Below are 19,925 nucleotides of genomic sequence, written 5' to 3'. Positions count from 1 at the left end.
GCTCCCGCTTCCTTGCGTGAAGCAAAAGTGCCTGGAAACTCAACTTATACGATCAGTTCCCTTTGAAATAGACTGGACAAAAAGCGATGCTTGCTTTCAAGAGTTTGAGATTCTTTAAAAAAGTGTCTGTGTAAGCAGCAGAGGTTGCCACTTTCACTTTAATCATTATTTGAATAGATTGTTAATGTGCCTAACATTAACCGTGTGTGCTTGATCATCCTTTCATTACCGCACAGGATGTTTTTCACCTGCTTTCTTTTGCTTTTACTATAGGATTAATTTAATAGGAGATTAAACTAGCCATTTATGTATAGTAAACTGGTGATCTGGGACCTTTAGCCAGGACAGACTACTGTGCATATTTCTACATACAAGAAAACTAATATATATATATATATATATATATATATATATATATATATATATATATATATATATATATATATATATATATATATATATATATATATTTTTTTTTTTTAAGGAAAAGTTTTGTTGAATAAGAAGTGTATATACAGCTGTATTTAGTTTGTTTTGAAAATGTCTAATTATTTTTAATTTGTTACTAAGAAATTTTTTATTTTTTTGCTTATGTTTGGTGTGGCCAGAGAAAAAAAAATAGGTAAATCCTTAGTGTTGAGCCCTGAAAATTCTTGTGAAACAAGAACTAATTGCAATGTGACAGACACTATGAAACCACAAACCATTTGCTCATGCTCACCGAGCAAGGTCATACACAACACACAAAAAGTGAAATGAATGAGGACTTATGTGGACATTATGCAAAATATAACTTAAGTAATTTTAGGCATGCCAAAGTCATATGTATGCATATACATCTATATTTTCCTAACAACAAAATTGTGGCTTGTGAAAATGACAAGTGGCTAGTAATGTTGAAAAACTACTAGCCACAGTGGCTGGTGATCAAAAAATTTAATGTTAAGCCCTGGTTTTGGTTTAGTTTCTTATGTTAATATAGAGTAAATACACTGCAAGTTAAAATCTCGCCAGTGTTTCGGTTGGTTATAAAGTCTTAAAATTTATGGAAAGAGTCTTAAAAAAGGTCTGAAAAGGTATTGAATTTCACTCTCTGATTCCTGTATATACCCTGTAAAAGAAAGCTGAATAAAAGCTCAAATAATTTCATTTATGTATACCTTGTAAAGATGGGACGATGCTTGATAATCTGAAGGTTCAGGTTTAAAAAAACATCTAAATTCAGAAAAATTCACCTTTATGAAATTGTCTAAACGAAGTCCTTAGCAGTTTTTGATTTTTAGAATTTTGGTATTTATATATGGGGCATCACGGTGGCACAGTGGGTAGCACAATCACCTCACAGCAAGAAGGTTGCTGATTCCAGCCACAGCTGGTTCAGTTGGCGTTTCTGTGGTTTCCTCCGGGTGCTCCAGTTTCCCTCACAAGTCCAAAGACATACGGTACAGGTGAAGCTAAATTGTCCTTAGAGTGTATGTGTGTGAATGAGTGTGTATGGGTGTTTCCCAGTGATGGGTTGCAGCTGGAAGGGCATCTTCTGCATAAAACATATGCTGGATAAGTTGGCAGTTCATTCCGTTGTGGTGACCCCAGATTAATAAAGGGACTAAGCCAAAAAGAAAAACAATGAATGAATGATATTTAAATATACAGTAGGAAATATACAAAATATCGTAACGGATTATTTTAACCCAAGAAATATTTTTGGACGGTTTTCAAAACTGTATTACGTGGTGTATTAAAGGTGTAGGATCACACATATCATTCATCTGCAAATGTCACATCATATTTACAGGGATTATATAGAATGTGTACGATATTTAGACTGCTTGCAAAGTTTAAGCATAATAGAGTGGAAGTTTATATTTTGTATGGTTTGGCATAAAGTAACAGATATAACTTTCAGAAAGATAAATGGTTGAAATACACAGCAGTAATTAAATTTGAAACAAATAACATGGTGACCGATCACATTATGGGGTTTTCATGTCATGTTGTAACTTGGGCTAAAAAATAATAAAGGCTCTCAAATCCCTTCCAAATCTCTACACTTTGACTTTTAGATCCATCAGATAGTGTATATTTCTTCAAATAAAGCAGCTAAAATGAACACCCTCAGATGTTAAACCAGATGTTACAAAATCAATTATGTTTCATTCATTTTGAACTTACAGCTGCTTTTAACCATGAAACTGAGCTAATACATCTACAAAAACATTACACAATGCTAGACTTTTGCAAGAAAGTTTGCAACCCTGCATCCTTGGTATTTCTGACAACTTGGATTTGTGTAGAAAACTAGCTTCAGAGCACATGATATAGAACAAAAATGGCAGCTCTTACCTCTAATGATGTCTGGTCTTCATCTCTTCACCATATAAACTATGGACAACAATATACTGAATCAAAGACAACCATCATGGAGTCCAGTCCTGCTGCAAGAGCTTCAGTGTCCAGCTGAATTTAGTTCAGTCGAGTCCAACACATTTGTCTGCAAGTTGCTTGAGATCCTCAAGACCTTTATTAGCTGTTTCAGGTGCGTTTAATGAGGACTGGAGCTAATGTTGCAGGATGACACCTTTTCATCCAAAGGATCCTGCCTCAAACATAATGTTATTGCACTACAAATAAATTACTTTGCAACAGGACGGTTAAGCTATGTTAAGCAGTGGGTTTCACCAGGGTTTGTTTTTCTTTTTTAATAACTCAACATTGCAAGGTATTGGGGTCCGCTCTTCGTAAGTGGATTGCTCAATTAGCTGGATTTGGTTACTGAGATAAACTCCAGTTTCACACTAGATTGTAGTCTGTTGGGGATGTTTTCATCCACTCTGGGGTGATTTTGAGTCATAATTTGGCCATAACTTTCTCTACGTTTCAGCAAATAGAATGACTTTTGGTGACAAATCTAATTTTGACACATGTTATGGGAAGATGCTTGAATTGTTTTCACAAACTCAACAATACACTCTGGGTCATTTTGCTACCCTTTCGTTATGTTGGTGGCTGTTTTTGCCCCATTGACTTTCATTAGAATCACATTATTTTTTGTTTTCGTTGTTGTTAAGAAGAGGTTAAATACATTTTTTTTTTTTTTTACAGTTGACCATCAGTTGTAGTACAAAAAAAAAGTATAGTTTTTGCCTTGGATATGGATGTATGTGTGAGGCTTTTGTGCACTTATCTTCATATGTCTGAGAAAATCAAAACAAGCAAGCTCAGCTCTCAGAACATAGTAAACATAGTAAGTGCATTCATGCACACAGACACACTATAATCTGCTGTTTACTCCATATAAAAGTCAGAAAGTGCTTTTGCACAGGCCTAACCAAAGGGTTAAGGGTGCCTACTGATGATCAACAGTACGAATGACACATTTTACCTCTTCTCAACAGGGTAATCCACCAACAATCAAGAATGCATGATTATTATGGGCAATCATGGCTTTGCGATCAAAAATGTCATTATAATGAAAGTCAATGTGGCATAAACAGCCGCGACCAAAACAACTAATAGGAAGCAAATTGTAATCATTTATTCCAACTCTCAAACAAAATCTAGTTTTTGAGATAATTTCAAATTTGGATATTCCATGTTTACATGTATGGCTTTGATTTTCTCACAGTTTTGCAGTAAAACGTGCTGTAGAAAATATTTGTCTATTGATGAAAATGAACAAAGTACACCTGACACTCGAGTGATATTGCAATGGTGCTGCTTTTTATTACATACAGTATTCATCCTTTTGCATTATTGCACATTTAAGTTAGCTGTACAAACAATAGTGCAATTGACTATTACATGTGTAACATAATAAAGGTACCATGCAGCATACAAACGGTCTATAAAGCATCAGAGGTTGTCGTTGGAGTTTACATGTATGACAGTGAGCGGAGCTGCCTGCAGCTAAAGAGTGACGCAAAACACAAGAGCACTACTGCCGTCACAGGGGCAATAGCCCAAACACAAAAAGAAACCACACTGAAGAAGTGATTGCCCTCCACCTTTTGACTTCAAGTAGCTGGTCGGATTTGTATTCGAGCAGACAAGCTGCGATAGAATAAAGATAGCGGTGAAATTAAAATACTCTGAATACAGTGAGCCTGATTATGAGTGAGTTAAAGATTGTACAGTTTGTTTGACAGGCACTAGTGGCTCCTCTAAAGGCAACCTGATGCCCCATAGAGGACCAATCTGGGCAGGCTTTATTGCTTCAGTGACAGTTTGGCAGTCATTCGAAGGGGCGAACAAGGGACACCAACCCCCTAAATATTTGGTCCGTGTGACTTTAAAAGGGACGAATGACATTTTTGGGTTGACAAACATCGCAGTAATCTACAAAGGAAACCATTTGTAGAGCTTTTGTGATGGGGGAAATAAACGAAAACCGTAAATAAGCATATTTGAACTGACGTCATCAGCTCTTTCGATGCAAGCACTAAAATACAAATACAGGTCTTTATGAAAGATATAGAAAACAAACGTAAAGAGGACAATTAAAAAAAACCTTACACACAATGTTTACAACGGACAGCCATAAATAAACGAACAGAAAATAACACGTTAAAGGAGGACAATATGAACTCTCAGCAGATAAAAAGACAATGAGCCGTTAGTCGTGGAAGCTTTATAACAAAAGCAGACGGAGGCTACGGGTTAGGCTTAAAGGGATCATTCACCCCACAAGAAATGACAACTCTGACATCATTTCCTCATCCGTGTGTCTTCCCAAACCAGACAGATTTTCATATGTAGAATTTAAAAGAAGGTATTTTGTCCATGCAATGCAAGTCAAAGGGGTCCAAACAAAATTGGACCCCATTGAAATTCATTATGTGGAGAAAAAAAAAAAACAACCTCCAGTTAAATGATGACAATGTTGTTATTTCTTGCATGAACTGTCCCTTTAATGGAAATGTAATCTTTAGAAGCTGGCGTAGCAACTTTGCATATCAATAGTGTTGATTATTTGTCTATCTTCAGTGTTTAATGTGTTCAAGAGGCTTAGTTTAACCAAAATGATCTTCTTCTTTTTTCTGGAAAATGTTATTTACCTTCACAGGTACCAGGCTGCAATGGGGCGTCTAAGTTAGTTGTTTTTAACTGAATCTAAAGATCTGAGGCTACAGGACGCGCACATCAGAGGAACTGTAGGCTAACAGCAGTCAAGCAGCACCAGGTCGGGCTCAAAGCATTTCACAAATACACTCACATCATACGATGTGCTAAAGATCCTTTGGTTTCTACAGCTTTAAAAGTCTCTCGCGACCACACACACACACACACGCGCCACCATCAGTTCAGTATTGGCCAGTTCTCAAGGACGGCATGATTTGCACCAGTTTTTGTTTCAAGGTCATGTACGGATTGATGAATGGGTTTATGGTGAGCTGGGCAGGAGGTTGAAAAGTACGACGAAGCAAAGTGAGTGTGTATGAGCGTGCACAATGGAAGATGGTTTGTGTCGCCTAAATATAAAACTTTTCTTGTTTGCCAAAACATATAAACATCTTTAGAAAAATGGATACATTTACACTTGAAGAAGGTAAGAAAAAAGTGCTTAAAGGGACAGTTCACTCAAAAATAACCACACACTGCCTGTCACACTGCCACACTGTCACACTGCAAAACATGCTTTTCTTACTTAGAGTTTTTGTCAGGTTTCTAGTCCAAATATCTAAAAATTCTTAAATCAAGAAGCATTTTCTAGACAACAAAGCATATAGTCTTGTTTAAAGAATTAATATGCCAAAATGAAGTGAGTTTTTCTTTAAAACAAGCAAAATAATCTTGTTTTTGCTTTCGACATAAGATTATTTTGCTTACCCCATTGACGGATTATTTAGCTTTTTTTTTTAAGGAAAAACTCATGTAATTTTTGCATATTAGTTCCAAAAATTAGACAATATGTTTTGCTTGTCTAGAAACTTCTTGATTTCTGAATTTTTTTGGGGACTAGAAACAAGACAAAAACTCTAGGTAAAAAAAGCTTTTTTTTTTTTGTTTTTTCTAGTGCATGATTTACTTCCCCATAACTTGTTTGAGTTTCTTTCATGTGTTGAACACAAAATAAGCTATTTGGAATAATGTTGGAAAACGGTAGACACTGACCTTCATAAGGTTTTTTTTGGCCTACTGTGGACGTCAATGTCTTCTGAATGTTTTCATTTGTGTTCAACACAAAATAGAAACTCCAACAGGTTTCAGATAACATGAAACGGCAAGTAAATTTTTGTTTTGGGTGAACTATCCCTTTAATTTAAGGTAAACTCCTTGAAAAGTTATTAAAATTATACTCTGTGTTTCACAAATTTCACAAAATGAAATGCATTTATAATTTTCAAATAAAGTAAATGACAATTCGTGTTGTTTTAAAGAATTTAAGCAAATATTTCAAACATACAGGTTGAATAGTTCACCCAAAAGTGAAATTCTGTAATCGTTTAACTTAAAACTGTATGAACTTTACTGAAGAAGATGATAGAAGATATTCCGATGAATTTTGGCACCAAGTCAGTGTCTGGTCGATACCAATGACACCAAACCTAAATGACTTTTTCACCTTGCCAATAACAATAAAAAACATCCCAAATTTATTTCCCCTGCAATGGAAGTCAATAGGGTCCAAAAAACTGTTTACCCCATTAACTTTAATTCAGGGGTGCTCAAACTTGGTCCTGGGGGCCGTGTGTCCTGCAAAGTTTAGTTCCAACCCCAATCAGACACACCTGGGCCAACTAATCAAGCTCTTATTAGGATTTCTAGAAACATTTTGCAGGTGTGCTAAGGGAAAGTTGGAGCTAAAATCTGCAGGACATCGGCCCTCCAGGACCGAGTTTGGACACCCCTGCTGTAATTGAATAGATTAAAGACTTATTTTGTGTTCTACAAAAAAGTCAGAACAAGTTTGGAACAACTTAGAGGCCAAATTATAAAGAATTCCCTGTACAAAACACTGCTTATCCACATTCTTCAAAATATCTTCTTCGGCATACAGCAGAAATCCAAAATTCATACAGCTCTGCAAAAACTTGTACAGCGAGCAAACAATGACAGCATGTTCATTCTTGAGTGAGCCATCCCTTTAAACAAATATGATGTTTTTCGCACCTTCCATTTCTGGACTCGCTCTTACATTCCTCTCGGTGACATTTGACGGGCTCCCAGATGGCAGGGGACTGCTGAGGCCCCCTGTGTCCTTTTTGGGATTCTGTTGGCGGTGTAGCAATTGAGTTCCTGAAGCTGCTCTCCTGTTTGTGGCTCTCCTGACTCCCTCCATTTCCACAGCATCTGCTCCTTTCAGTCTCATCTGAGTTCTCAGCGAAGCTCTTTACAGGGATGCAAACAGCCAGGACTGCATATATATGTGTGTGTGCATGTGTGTGAGTGTGTGTCGTTCACTCTTCACACCGGGTGAGATGGCAGCTCAAATAGAGACGGGTGGAGTTTGGGGTTCGTTTCGAGGGAGATGCAGTCATCTTTGCCTAGCTGGCGACGAGTGGCACTGAAGTAAGCATTCATCAACTGCATGATCTCAGTCAGCTGAGAGAGAGAGAGAGAGAGAGAGAGAGAGGGAGAAATGACTTTAGTAAATTTCCACTGTGTAAAATATGTGTCACAGATATACTGTCAGTGCTAAGCACTTTATTCTAGTACAATGACTCTGTTATGCACTAGAACACTTTGTACACCACACTTAACACTGGAACACTGTAAACATCGTTTTTAGGTTAGTATGAATTAGAGGAGCAGCACTGTTGCTCAAATGTTTGCAGTTGCTAAAATTATCCAAAGCTGCATTTATTTAATCAAATAACAATTCGAAACAACCATTTGTGTAATCGATTCTTTTCAAAAGTTGTTTATTTGTGTGATCATCAGTGGTGGAGAGTATTGAAAAATCGTATTCAAGTAAAATTGAGTACCATTACGTAACCAAAATATAGGGCAAGTAGATTAAAAGTTCCTGTCATAAATATTACTCAAAGTACTCAAGAGTAGTATTACACTGTCAATTTGTGCATGTGTGTTTGAAAACGTAACATTCTGTAGTGATTTAGTGATTGTTTAAGGCCATTTGGTAATTTCAGTCATCATACAGTAGACATCCCCCATCTCATCAGAGACAAGAAGTCTAGACAGTCTCTAGATTATTGTGTGTAACGATTTTGTGTCTTGAGGTTGTTCTGTATAATGCGATTTGATTGGATGGCAATCCCAGAACTGATTGTTCTACTTCTAGCACTCTACTTCTACTTCTTCTCTACTAGTCAATCACCATATAATAAAGTTTTGCCAACAGTTTGAAGGAAAATAATGCAGTAAATGTACCGATTTAGCACAACAAATGTACTTTAGGGAAAGTAAAAGTACACATTTTAAAATCTACTTAGTATATTAAAATTCCTGAGAAAAACTACTTACAGTAATTTGAGTGTTTGTAGTTTGTTACTTCACACCACTGCTGATGGTGTCTCAGTTTTTCAGCATCATTAATCGAGGTTTCATTATTACGTGGTCCTTCAGAAATAAGGGTAATGTGCTGATGTGGTGGCAGTTTTGTCATATACGGATAGCAAACACATTGTATTTATGACAATTTATTTTTCTGTTTTCAGTTTTTAGTTTCATTATTTGTTAATTTAGTTTCAAGAGTTTTTTTTATGTCCATTTAGTTTTTATAATTTTTTTTAAATGTTTTTTTTGGTTACAGTTAAATGAACATGAATGATCTGTTAATTATCTTTAACTTTTGTTTAACTGACCAAAATCTAAATGTGTTTGTGTGTGTGTGTGTGTGTGTGTGTACATATATATATATATATATAATATAAATATATGAGCAATATCACACGAGTAACAGTGCGATATGGCTGTATATCGGCACTGGTGGAAGGCGTGCGATGACACGAGGCCGCAATCCGAGTGCCTTAGTGCCCCCACCAGTGCCGATATACAGCCATATCGCACTGCTACGAGTGTGACATTGCATTTATACAACAGTTTGACAGCATAATTGTGTATATAAAAACAAAATCAAACACAGAGAGTTTCAAAAACCCTTTTGTATGTGGAACTACTTTCTTCAACATTGGATTCAAATCATAAGCTGACAGTTAAATCTGTAGTGTCTGCTTTTTGCTGGCTGTATGTGGGCGGAGTAATACACAAAGGGTAAAGAGGCTGTAGGAGTTCTGATATTGCAGAATATTGCACGGCTATCAGCCAATCAGATTTGAGAACCAGACAGAACTGTTGTATAAATAAATAAATATATATAAGAAAATATAAAATAAGTATAAAATATAGAATAACAAAAATAATAACTACAATTGCTGAGTTCCACACAATTTCTTCATGATGTCCCAACGCAAATGGATTAATGCCGAGTTCAGACTGCACGATTTTCAAACTAATGATGTCACAGATGTCTTCACTCTGCATGACCATCTGCGCTAGCTTTTCACTGCTGCTTTGTTTACAATGCAAGATGGATTGGCTTTCACACTGTATGACTTTAAAATAGGAAGAATCGCAGACAACTTCGAAAAACAAAACAAAGAACCGGTCCACGAACTACATCTCACAACCAAACATATGTGTGAAGTGACATAGAAACAACACAAGGTCACGTAGTATATGTTATTGTTATAGCCTTTAGTGGGGGAGAAAATGTACTTCTTTTGCTCAACGGGTTTTTGAAGGGAATTAGCAATTTCACTTTTTTTCTTTTTCGAGCAGGTTGTGAGTTTTTCCTTCATGACTTGGGTTCAAGTAGAGCAAAAAAGCTCTTTTAACTTCTCTCCCAATCGACCCCTGGCTATTCTAGTGGCTGCTGCTCTCTCATTGGCTGTAGGTGATTGTCTGTGTTATTTTCAATCATGAATCGCTGACAGCTCCAGATTTTTAGGGTGTTGGTGACTCATCGCGATTCCCTCAGATCGTGTCTTTGAACATTCACACTGTGTGATTGTTACCCACGTGAACAAGCACCAATTTTCCCATGATTTCAGGCATTTGCTGGCGATTTCTTAAAACCTGTTGGCGAGTCAAAATCGGGGCTAAAATCATGCAGTCTGAACTTGGCATAAGTTAACCTAATTGTGTTTAAATTGAAGTGGATTGAACATAAAACACTTAAGCTTTCCCCAAAAAACTAAAGAATTGTGTTGTTTCTACTTATTTTAAGTAAGCAGTTTGAGAAAGCAGTTTTTTAATTTTTATTTTTTAGTGTACTTGGTGTATTTAGAGTGATATTGACACACAAATGAACAGTTGACTAGTCATAATGTTTCCTTACAGGTCACATTAACATACTATACATATAAAGATCCGTTTACACAGTGTAAAGGCATACACACAGGCCATTTCTCCCAATGTTGCACTCATTTGTCCATTGTATTTTTTATGAAAAAGTCATCATCTCCATATTTGAAAAATGACACCAATATCCAACTATTCAGATGCAAAATCTAAGCATTATCAAGCAATTTAACACATTACATAAAAATGGGGGTTGAATATTGTAAAATATTTGTGTCTGTCTGTGTGTGTCTGAGAACATTGTTAGGCTCTTTAAATAAAGTGAGAAGTTGGCATGTAAATTAATTTCAATTAAATCAAGAGCGACTGACAGACGCACTCCCCATTCATTTGTCACATTTGACTGTTTCAGTCTGTCATATTGGCGTATGAGTCATTTATGTTCGGCGAATGTTGATGACTGCAATATTACAGTCATTAACAGTGTATGTGCGAGCTAGCAGAGATGTTTCTGAATCCCTCAAAGTCAGACAGTTTGTCAAAAGAGATTGCTTGGATTTGAAGCTACAGACTGGGTGTGAGCTACAGCTGATATCAGGAGAAGACAGACTGGTTGTCTCAGTATTTCCACGTGTGTGCACGCCACACACAGCTGGTCTGACCTGTACAGTCTGAGTCTCAGTACGCATAAGACAAACCCTCTGACGTCAATGTCTTTATAGTCTAGAACAGTTCCAAGTTTCATATTTTCCATGCATTATATCCTATATTTACAAATGAACAGAACACGTGTATAATGGAGAACTCTAGTGTAAAAGCCTCACTAGAGGTATATGCTTCCTCTGTTATAAATTATTATTATTATTAGTATTAGTATTATTCTTACACGGCTGTCTGGAATACTTGATTCTGATTGGTCAATCATGACATTCCAAGGTATGTGCATCAATTAATATGTTCACATCCATATTTATATGCTTGGCGCGAGTAACTCTATGTGTATGTTAGTGCATGCTCCATTCAGCTGTTTTCATTTCTTTAGCTTTGCCGATATCAGGCTTTATTCTGCGATAACTCCATGGATGCACTTTATCCCTTACTTATGCATATTGCTACACATGATAGTCTTTTATTGCTGAATGAACCTACTGCATAACAGATTAATCTGTCAAATGTGTATGTTAACTGGATGAAAAATACTGGATGAGTAGAAATATAAGTGGTGTTTTGGTGATTTGATACTATTATCAGTATATTTGTGAATGCCAGTGTTATTTTAGTATAATTTTTTAATAATCATTGTAATATTAATGTAACGTTTATATTTACACATTTTGAATTACATTTCATTTTAGTCCAAGTATGATTAATTTTGGTTAGTGTTTTACTTTTTTTACACACACACACACACACACACACACACACACACACACACAAACACACACACACACACACACACACACACATATATTTTTATATATATATATATATATATATATATATATATATATATATATATATATATATATATATATTTATATATATATATATATATATATATATATATATATATATATATATATATATATATATATATATATATATTTATATATATATATATATATATATATATATATATATATATATATATATATATATATATATATATATATATATATGTGTGTGTGTGTTATTATATTAGAATTAAAACAAATAAAACATAAAAATGAGAAATGTTGGCTTGGGAACCACATGAAAATAAAGGGTTTTGAGTATATATATATATATATATATATATATATATATATATATATATATATATATATATATATATATATATATATATATATATATATATATATATATATATATATATATATATATATATATATATATATATATATATATACTCAAAACCATTTATTTTCATGTGGGTTTTATTATTTCATGTGGGTTTTTTATGTGGGTTTTCATGTGGTTCCCAAGCCAACATTTCTCCCTTTTTATGTTTTTATTTGTTTATTTTTCATTTTTTTGAATTCTAATATAAGTATATTTTTATAATATTTCAACTTGTGTTTTCCTAGTAACAGAAACAATATTACATTTTTCTATCATGTAAATGCTGCGGTGTTCAGGGTTGGTCAGTGGTCCAAGTCAAAACTTGTGAAAAGATGAACTTGGAACTGTCAGATTAGTTCACACTATCAAGTGACTGTATTTGAAATGTCATACAGTTTAATTTGGAAAGTGTTGGTTTTCCAGAAGTTTGAGGCAAACACCACAGCAGGGTTAAATGCTGGTTATGGGCTTTATGGTAAGTACCTTGTTGTTATCATATTATTTAAGTAAGCACAACAGGCAATGCCTTGTGTCACTATAAATTATTAAAGGAATGACCATTTATTGCACGACAAGTCAATTTATTAATTATCACAACAGGCTGAACTAATACCATAAGTCTGACCACTTTTAAATCAACCAGAATCTTTCGCATTCATAGCACAGATTGTGCAGATAGGGATATTGATGATGCAACATTTTTTATATTGCCCGCTTACCTTGGTGGTCTCAAAGAGCAGGTCTCGATCTCCTGCAGTGATCCTGAACGTGTTGCTATCAGACACTCCATATGAGCAGATCTGAGTGATGGGCAGAGACTCCAGCGCTTCAGCCTCGCCCTGACGATACAGAGTCACGCAGGATGCCGCTACACCCAGCCACAACTTCTGAGAGAAGCTTCCTGTTGAGCTCTGAGGAACATATATGGATGTCAGACACTGCTTAAAGCATTCTCTAAACACCAAAATACACACTTTTTGTTGTCCTCTTATGTTCACCACGACTGCATTTATCCAATACAAAAACTATTAAATTAAAATAATAGCATTTGATCAAATATATTTTAAAATAGAAACGCATGTAATTTTCTGTTCATATGTTTTTAAAATGCACTGTATTGCTGTGATTACTCCAGTCTTCAGTGTTATATAATTCTTCAGAAATTATTTTAATATGCTGATTTAAAACTTAAAAAAAATCGATGTTGATTCGTGCTGATTTTGTATAAATATACTTTTGTGAAATTGTAATTGTATTGAAACGTGTCTTTGCATAATAACATTGTGCAAACAGCACATCAATCTGCAGTTTGACTACGCATGGATAAGAACAGACAGTTTATGTCACCACTATTGTCTTCACTTGAATACAATCCTCCTTCAAAACTTCACTTACGAGATGCTGATTTGCTTTATCCAGCAAAGAAATATAGTTCACAATATAGTCTGTAAATTAATCTGATCGCAAACACAGAAGAAATGCAGAGAAGTTTATGATGCAATTTTAGCACTTTTAGCAAGAATTAAAAACACTAACAAAAGACAAAAGTAAAGGAATGTCTAATTATATTTCATTTATATGAAATATTTACTAATATTGCACATTCCTTTACTTTTGTCTTTTTGGTGTATATATATATATATATATTAGATGTGTTACAATTGAATAGTTTTTTCTGTGAACCGCAATGCAGACGCAGACAATTCATTATCGGTTCAGTAATGGCTCCTAACCAGTTATTATGTACTGACGTCATTTATCTCATATGTTTATATTGCAGTAAAATACTATGGTAAGGAAGGCAAGCGCGAGTAATTAAATGCAGAAACTGTGCACAATTGACTGCGTGTGTGTTTTCTGGATAGTCTTTCACTAACACTGAAGATACAGCAAAAGCTCTGCTTTACTGCTGGAGAAAATAAATGTAAACTCCATTTCTTTCTTTCTCTCTCTCTCTCTCTCTCTCTGATTGCCGCGTCCCTTATCGTCTATGATTGCTAGTGTCACTTATCGGTAAACAGCGGCATCATGTTAGAGCCAATCACAGCCCTTTCTGTTGAGAGCATGATCAATCATCACGCTTACGACTCGCTTGGCACTGCTCAAAAAGCAAGCGGGATGATATTTACATTAGTTTATTTGCTTTAAATGCTAATGTTGTTCTGTGAATGTACTTGAGTTTTGTAAGATACATTCAAAAAGAGTGCTTTCAGGTCAAATAAAGGTACAGTTCATATATCTGACTACTCTATTTACATATAATTTATGTATATACCACATGTTTAATGCACCTTTGGTGAAAATAAAGTAATTTTTTCAAATACAAAAAATTAATTATTCCAAAAGTTTGCCAACTTACTATATAAAAGTCCACTTCATAGAGTGTGCAGCCGAACCCTGACCATTGCCGGGCAATGGTAAGATAAGCAGCCATGCTGTCCCTGCCACTGTATCCCACCAGGGCTTTCCAGCGCTCTAGAATAGTGGACATCACCACAGCCCCCTCCTCCCTCAGCCTGGCCCGCAGCCTTTGGTCCTGTTCCTGTCGTCGCTTGTGCCCCCACAGCGTCCCAGCCAGCAGACCCCCAGGGAAGGACGGGCAGCCGGGGGGATCGACGGGGGCCAGCAGGGCTCGGGCCTCCACCACCTCTGCTGGAAAGAGCTGCTCTAGCGCCGGGTACGGAGAGAGGGCGCTGAAATCCCCCAGCAGATACTGCAGCCTCAGCGCCGCCAGTGAAAGAAGATCTTCCTCACAAGCTGGCAGCTGCCCTCGCACCACCATCTCATGACACTGGCAGAGAGAAGGGAAGAAGCCGGCTTCAATTTATAAAGTTCACTACAAGGCTGTTTTAACACTATTTAATTAGCTGATGAACACAGCTAAAGTATTTGTGGTGAAAAATTATTCCAGGAATTAGTTCTGATATTTTCAAAATGCATTGCTATTCTCTCTTAAATTTAGAGCTTAATTTTTAAAGCAGATGGCGTTGAATGATTCACAAAACAGCTTGCATCCAATTCCTTACAAATACCACTAGAACCTTTAATAATGATTTATAAAGTTAGGAAAGTTTTAAGTGAACTACAAGTGTTTATAGTGAGCTATGTGTACAATAATCTCGATAAATCTAGATAAAAGCCAGCTTGCATTTTCATGTTATGTTTGGGCTCGCTTGACTTGAGAACACCAGCCCTAAATATGTACAAGCAAAGCTTGGCAGAAACGTAATGTGTATACTGTTCACATGTTTTTGATATTGTTTTGTCTCCACCTTAAATAGTCCTGTTTGTATTCTGCTACAGTAGTTGACATTCTTTTTATTTTTGAGCCATTTGTTTTGTACTTTTTAGTCTTCCAGCTAAAACCTGCTAACTTTTAGTTATCAAAATTTGTCAGAAAAAAACAGCCTCAAATGAAACTACATTTTACAAACATTATAAAATGTATTTTAGTTCCTCAATCTTTTCAAATTAACAGCATTCTAAACTGAAAAAGGATTGAAGAACAAAAATGCACAAACATTCTTCCTGTAAACAACATTGATATATTGATATTTTAAACATCAAGCATAATTAAATGTATTTAAAGCAGTATGAAACTAGCAGTGTGGGTAATGTTTGATGTCAATTCCATTGCTTATATGATTCAAAGTAAGTTCCATATAAGGGTGTCACGATCCTCCAAATTCTCGATTCGATTACATTTTCGATTCTGAAGGCACGATTCAATTCGATTTTGGATTATGAATAATTCATTAATTAATGACCAATTAATTATTTGTAGCCTACCGTTTAAACTACCTAACCTGCATGGTCTTTGTTTTACCCATAAACAAATCATACAGTAAATGAATAAAGGCAAGTTACACACATAATTACCACCTGTCAATCACTTTTTCTGCGGGACTCGTGAATAGGCAGTGATCTGTGTCGTTATAATGGCGTTGGTAAAAAAGAGGCACAACCAACAGGAACCAGCCAACAGTATCTGAGGTGTTCGCTAAAATCACTAAGTATAAGTGAGTGAAAGATTGAAGCAGTCCTCTGACTGCCTGGACCTGCTGTCTCGAGCGCATGGCTGTGTATGCGTCTGTGTCTGTGTGGTCACGTGATGTGCGTTTTCAGCAGTAGTGAGGAAGGAGGGCTGCTCAGAAATGCTACACGCCACTGTGGATGTCAAATCGTTGTTGTTCTAAAATGTCATTTAAAAACAAAGACAGTGTAAACAGGGCCTGAGTGTGTACTTTTCGCGAGCGGATTTGCAACGGGGGCGGGCGGAGGATCGCGATGCCGGTGTTGTCTATCGGACGAACCGTACGTAATACGTACAAAGCAGAGCTTGCAAAACTGTGTTTTTTTTGTCGACAACACGAACGTTGTCAACATAACTCACTGGAAATCCAAAATGCTTACACACCGGCGACTTCATTGAAAGAGGAGAGGGTTTAAGTTCTGTTGACGGGTCTCCTGCTTCTGCAGTTTAACAAGCACTTCAACAAGCCTGTTTTTTCCCGCTTGGCAAGCCAAGCTGACGTGACATGGGGGCGTGGCAGCATCGACAATTCTATTTTTTGATTCGATAATCGAAATTGAGCATAAATTTCGATCGATTTCGATTAAAAATTGAAATCGTGACACCCCTAGTTCCATATAATACAAAAACATGCCATGTTCTGAAAAAAATGGTACACGGAGCATTCTAGTTCTGCTCCTCCCTGCTCATCTCATGTTAATTTACCTGCTCATAGAGGAAGAGGTACTCAATGCTGTCTGTACTGATGTTTTCTGTGTCCAGCAGACAGTAGAGTTTAAAGCAGAGTCTGCACTGGCAGTCAGAGTCTGGATCTTTAGCTGACAAACTGGAAGACACAAAGACAGAGATTTACATGTGAAGTATACCATATGTTGCTCTAAAGATTACAAAAACAATTGTCTACCTCAATATAGGGAACCAAATGTAGGGGTCTAAACAAGTACCTAAATGATCGTTAGTTAGTCAGTCAGTCAGTCAGTCAGTCAGTACGAACGAACAAACAAACAAACAAACAAGCGAGTGAGCGAATGAACAAACGAGCGAGCGAAAAAGTGAACAAACGAATGAACAAACGACAAGAATTGTATAAATAATGAACGAACAAACAAGTTAAATGTTCTTTGATGGTTTATATGTTATATTTTTTACACTGTCTACATGGGTTTATAATTCACTTCTAATAATTGAATTTATATATGCCTTTAATAAATATAAAAAAACATTATTACAAGACTATTTAATATCTTTTATTTATGATGCTGTGCTTCTCAACATTTGTTGCACATACTACAAAACTATATGTTTGGGTTTTTTTTTACTGTAAATTAATATTATGTATTAACATTTTAGTAATTACTTTGTTAATTGTGCATTTAAATGTAATTTATATACATACATTTACATTTTATATCAGTATGTTGATGTACTTCCAACTGAAACGGAAAATTGAGTAGGGGGGGCGGGGCTTTTCTAACGTCATTGCCTCATAATAGTAAAAATATGGTTAAGAATATTGTGCCTGAAGCTGTCAAACAGATGCCAACAGTAAAGGACCACCAAACTGTCTGATTGAAGATTATACAACATTTTTTTTTCAGTAGATTAACTTAATTAACCTAAAGAATAACAATGTAGGCTTAACAAAATAAACATTTTAACTTTTGATTTCACACAGACATTAACATCTCTGTGTTTATACCAGTTCCCAAATCTTTAAGTAGTCCATGAGGCGAGCCATAACAATAACAAACAAAATCTGCCAAAGCTACTTATACAAATGACTAAAATCACCCTGATGTCATCATTCAACCACATGACTCAACCTAATTGGCTAAGGTTTCTCCTGCATGTGCAGTTTTGCACGCAAGAGTTTGTGTTGTATGTGGACACAATCAAACACTAGGCGTGTGTCCATGAACCTGATTCTGGGAAGAGTTGGCAGTGAGACACAGACAAACACAAGCACACTTCCCAGAATAAAGCGAATGCCTTGAATTCTGTCTGGCTTGGCTTTATCTCTCTTTCAGTTTGCTTTCCACATCAGTTAATGCTGGTGACATCAGCCTCACCTTGACATCCCCATTGGAACACTGAATACTAATAAAGAGCTGATTGTCCATTCGCACTGTATGTGTGTGTGTGTGTGTGTGTGTGTGTGTGTAAATGTATCAAGAGGGTTGGTTGGGTTAATATGTGCTAAAGGGCTGGGAAAGTGAATATCAAAGACAAAAACACAGGCCTGAATTGTACTATTGTGCTACTAGTCATAATACTAAATGAATGCCATATTCTTCGTTTACCACAGTAATATCATAGTAAATAATAAAGAGGTTATGACATGTGAAGTCGTTTTAATAGTTGTCTTGTTCTTTGTTCCATTAAATAATTCTTACAGATTCAAAACTTAATGTCTTCTTCGTTATAAGCAAAGGTTTAATTTAATCTAATAATAATTAAGCTGTAATAATGACTTGTTTGCCAATGAGGAGGCAAGTGACATCCCAGTGTTACATAGGAAATCAATTACACACCAATTATAATCACTGCTGCCATCTTAAGTGTATTTTTTGTTTTGTTCTAGTACATCTGTTATTTATTCTTTAGTTTATACTTTTTATTTTTACTATTGTTGTTGTTGTTAGCATAATTATTATTAATTTTATTATTTAACAACCTCTTGTTGTACTGTATTTTGTTTATTGCGTGTATTTTTATATGCCCACTGTTATATCCTGATCATCTACACCATATTTTTTGCATTTACATAATTTCAAAATAACAAAAAAAATTTGATGAAAAAAAAAACAATCCATGTCATGAACCCTTTAAAATCGATATATAATAGTGATGTGGTCATTTTGGTTTGGCAACTTAAAATATTTATTGTATTCTACCTAAAGCAGCAAGTTAAAAACATTTAGTAAAAGACAGAGTTACTTTTCAAATCTGGTGATGACATCAGCGATTATTGTGCTGCCTCCTATAGCTTTTTCCCAGCATGCATTCTGCTCAAAAAGACCAAACGTGTTTCGGCTGTCCTGCAGCCCGAGGCGCTCCGCCATCTTCCTCACCACCTAGACAGATGAAATCAAATCACAAAGAGAATCGCTGTTAGTTCAGTATCATAAGAAAAGTGTTAGTTTAGTGTCATTGAAAAACTATCACCATATGCTTAATATCACAGTAGTTTAAAGGTCCCATGAATTTAAAATAAAGTGTTTTATGGTGCTTTCACATCTGTAGTTCACTTCATTTGGTCCAGACCAAGAGCAATAAATTGTTGCAGTTTCTGCCATCTTCGGGTTGTTTTCACACCACACTGATTGCTTTGGTCCGTTCCAGTTGAAAAGAACCAAAATGCAGTCATCTGACAAAATCCACATCTCTCATTGGCCAGATGTTGTTGAACATAGTTCCTAAACTGTTTATCGATTGGTCAGAATTAACGTGTGGGAAAATGCTAATGAACTTCTGCAAGTAAACAAACCAGCAGACACAAAATGTTGCTTTTTACTATGGAGGGACGACTGCGCTGACTGAATGTATCCCTGCTTAAGACAAACTATACATTTAGAGAATGAAGCGTGGCCGCGCCTGGAAAACAATGTTTTAGTGCATCGCATGTCACTTTAGGAGGAGGCGTGAATTAATTTAGCTAAACTACGACATGGTCATCTTGCGGAAACATTATCAACGATCCATCAGGTGATTTTCTCCCTCTCTCTCTCTCTCTCTCTGTGTTGGTAAAGCGCTGTCAACAAATATTTTTCCTCCATATCCCATAATG

The 19,925-nt window shown here is 35.8% G+C and overlaps 1 protein-coding gene across 1 annotated transcript in view; it reads right to left on the bottom strand.

Moving 5' to 3' along the window:
- Positions 1-3,698: 3,698 nt before the first annotated feature.
- The window catches only part of si:ch211-18i17.2, an 83,127-nt gene continuing 66,900 nt past the window's right edge, over positions 3,699-19,925 (bottom strand). Inside the window, exons 9-13 of the mRNA XM_694923.10 lie at positions 19,076-19,212; positions 16,844-16,964; positions 14,465-14,896; positions 12,825-13,016; positions 3,699-7,542 (exon numbers count right to left, since the gene is read on the bottom strand). Coding sequence (XP_700015.5) covers positions 7,405-7,542; positions 12,825-13,016; positions 14,465-14,896; positions 16,844-16,964; positions 19,076-19,212 — 1,020 coding nt within the window. The 3' untranslated portion in view covers positions 3,699-7,404. The remainder of the gene's footprint in view (positions 7,543-12,824; positions 13,017-14,464; positions 14,897-16,843; positions 16,965-19,075; positions 19,213-19,925) is intronic.

This window comes from Danio rerio, chromosome 3 (genome assembly GCF_049306965.1).
Source record: "Danio rerio strain Tuebingen ecotype United States chromosome 3, GRCz12tu, whole genome shotgun sequence".
NCBI classification, from domain to species: Eukaryota; Metazoa; Chordata; class Actinopteri; order Cypriniformes; family Danionidae; genus Danio; species Danio rerio.
This window is presented reverse-complemented; position numbering and strand designations above follow the sequence as displayed.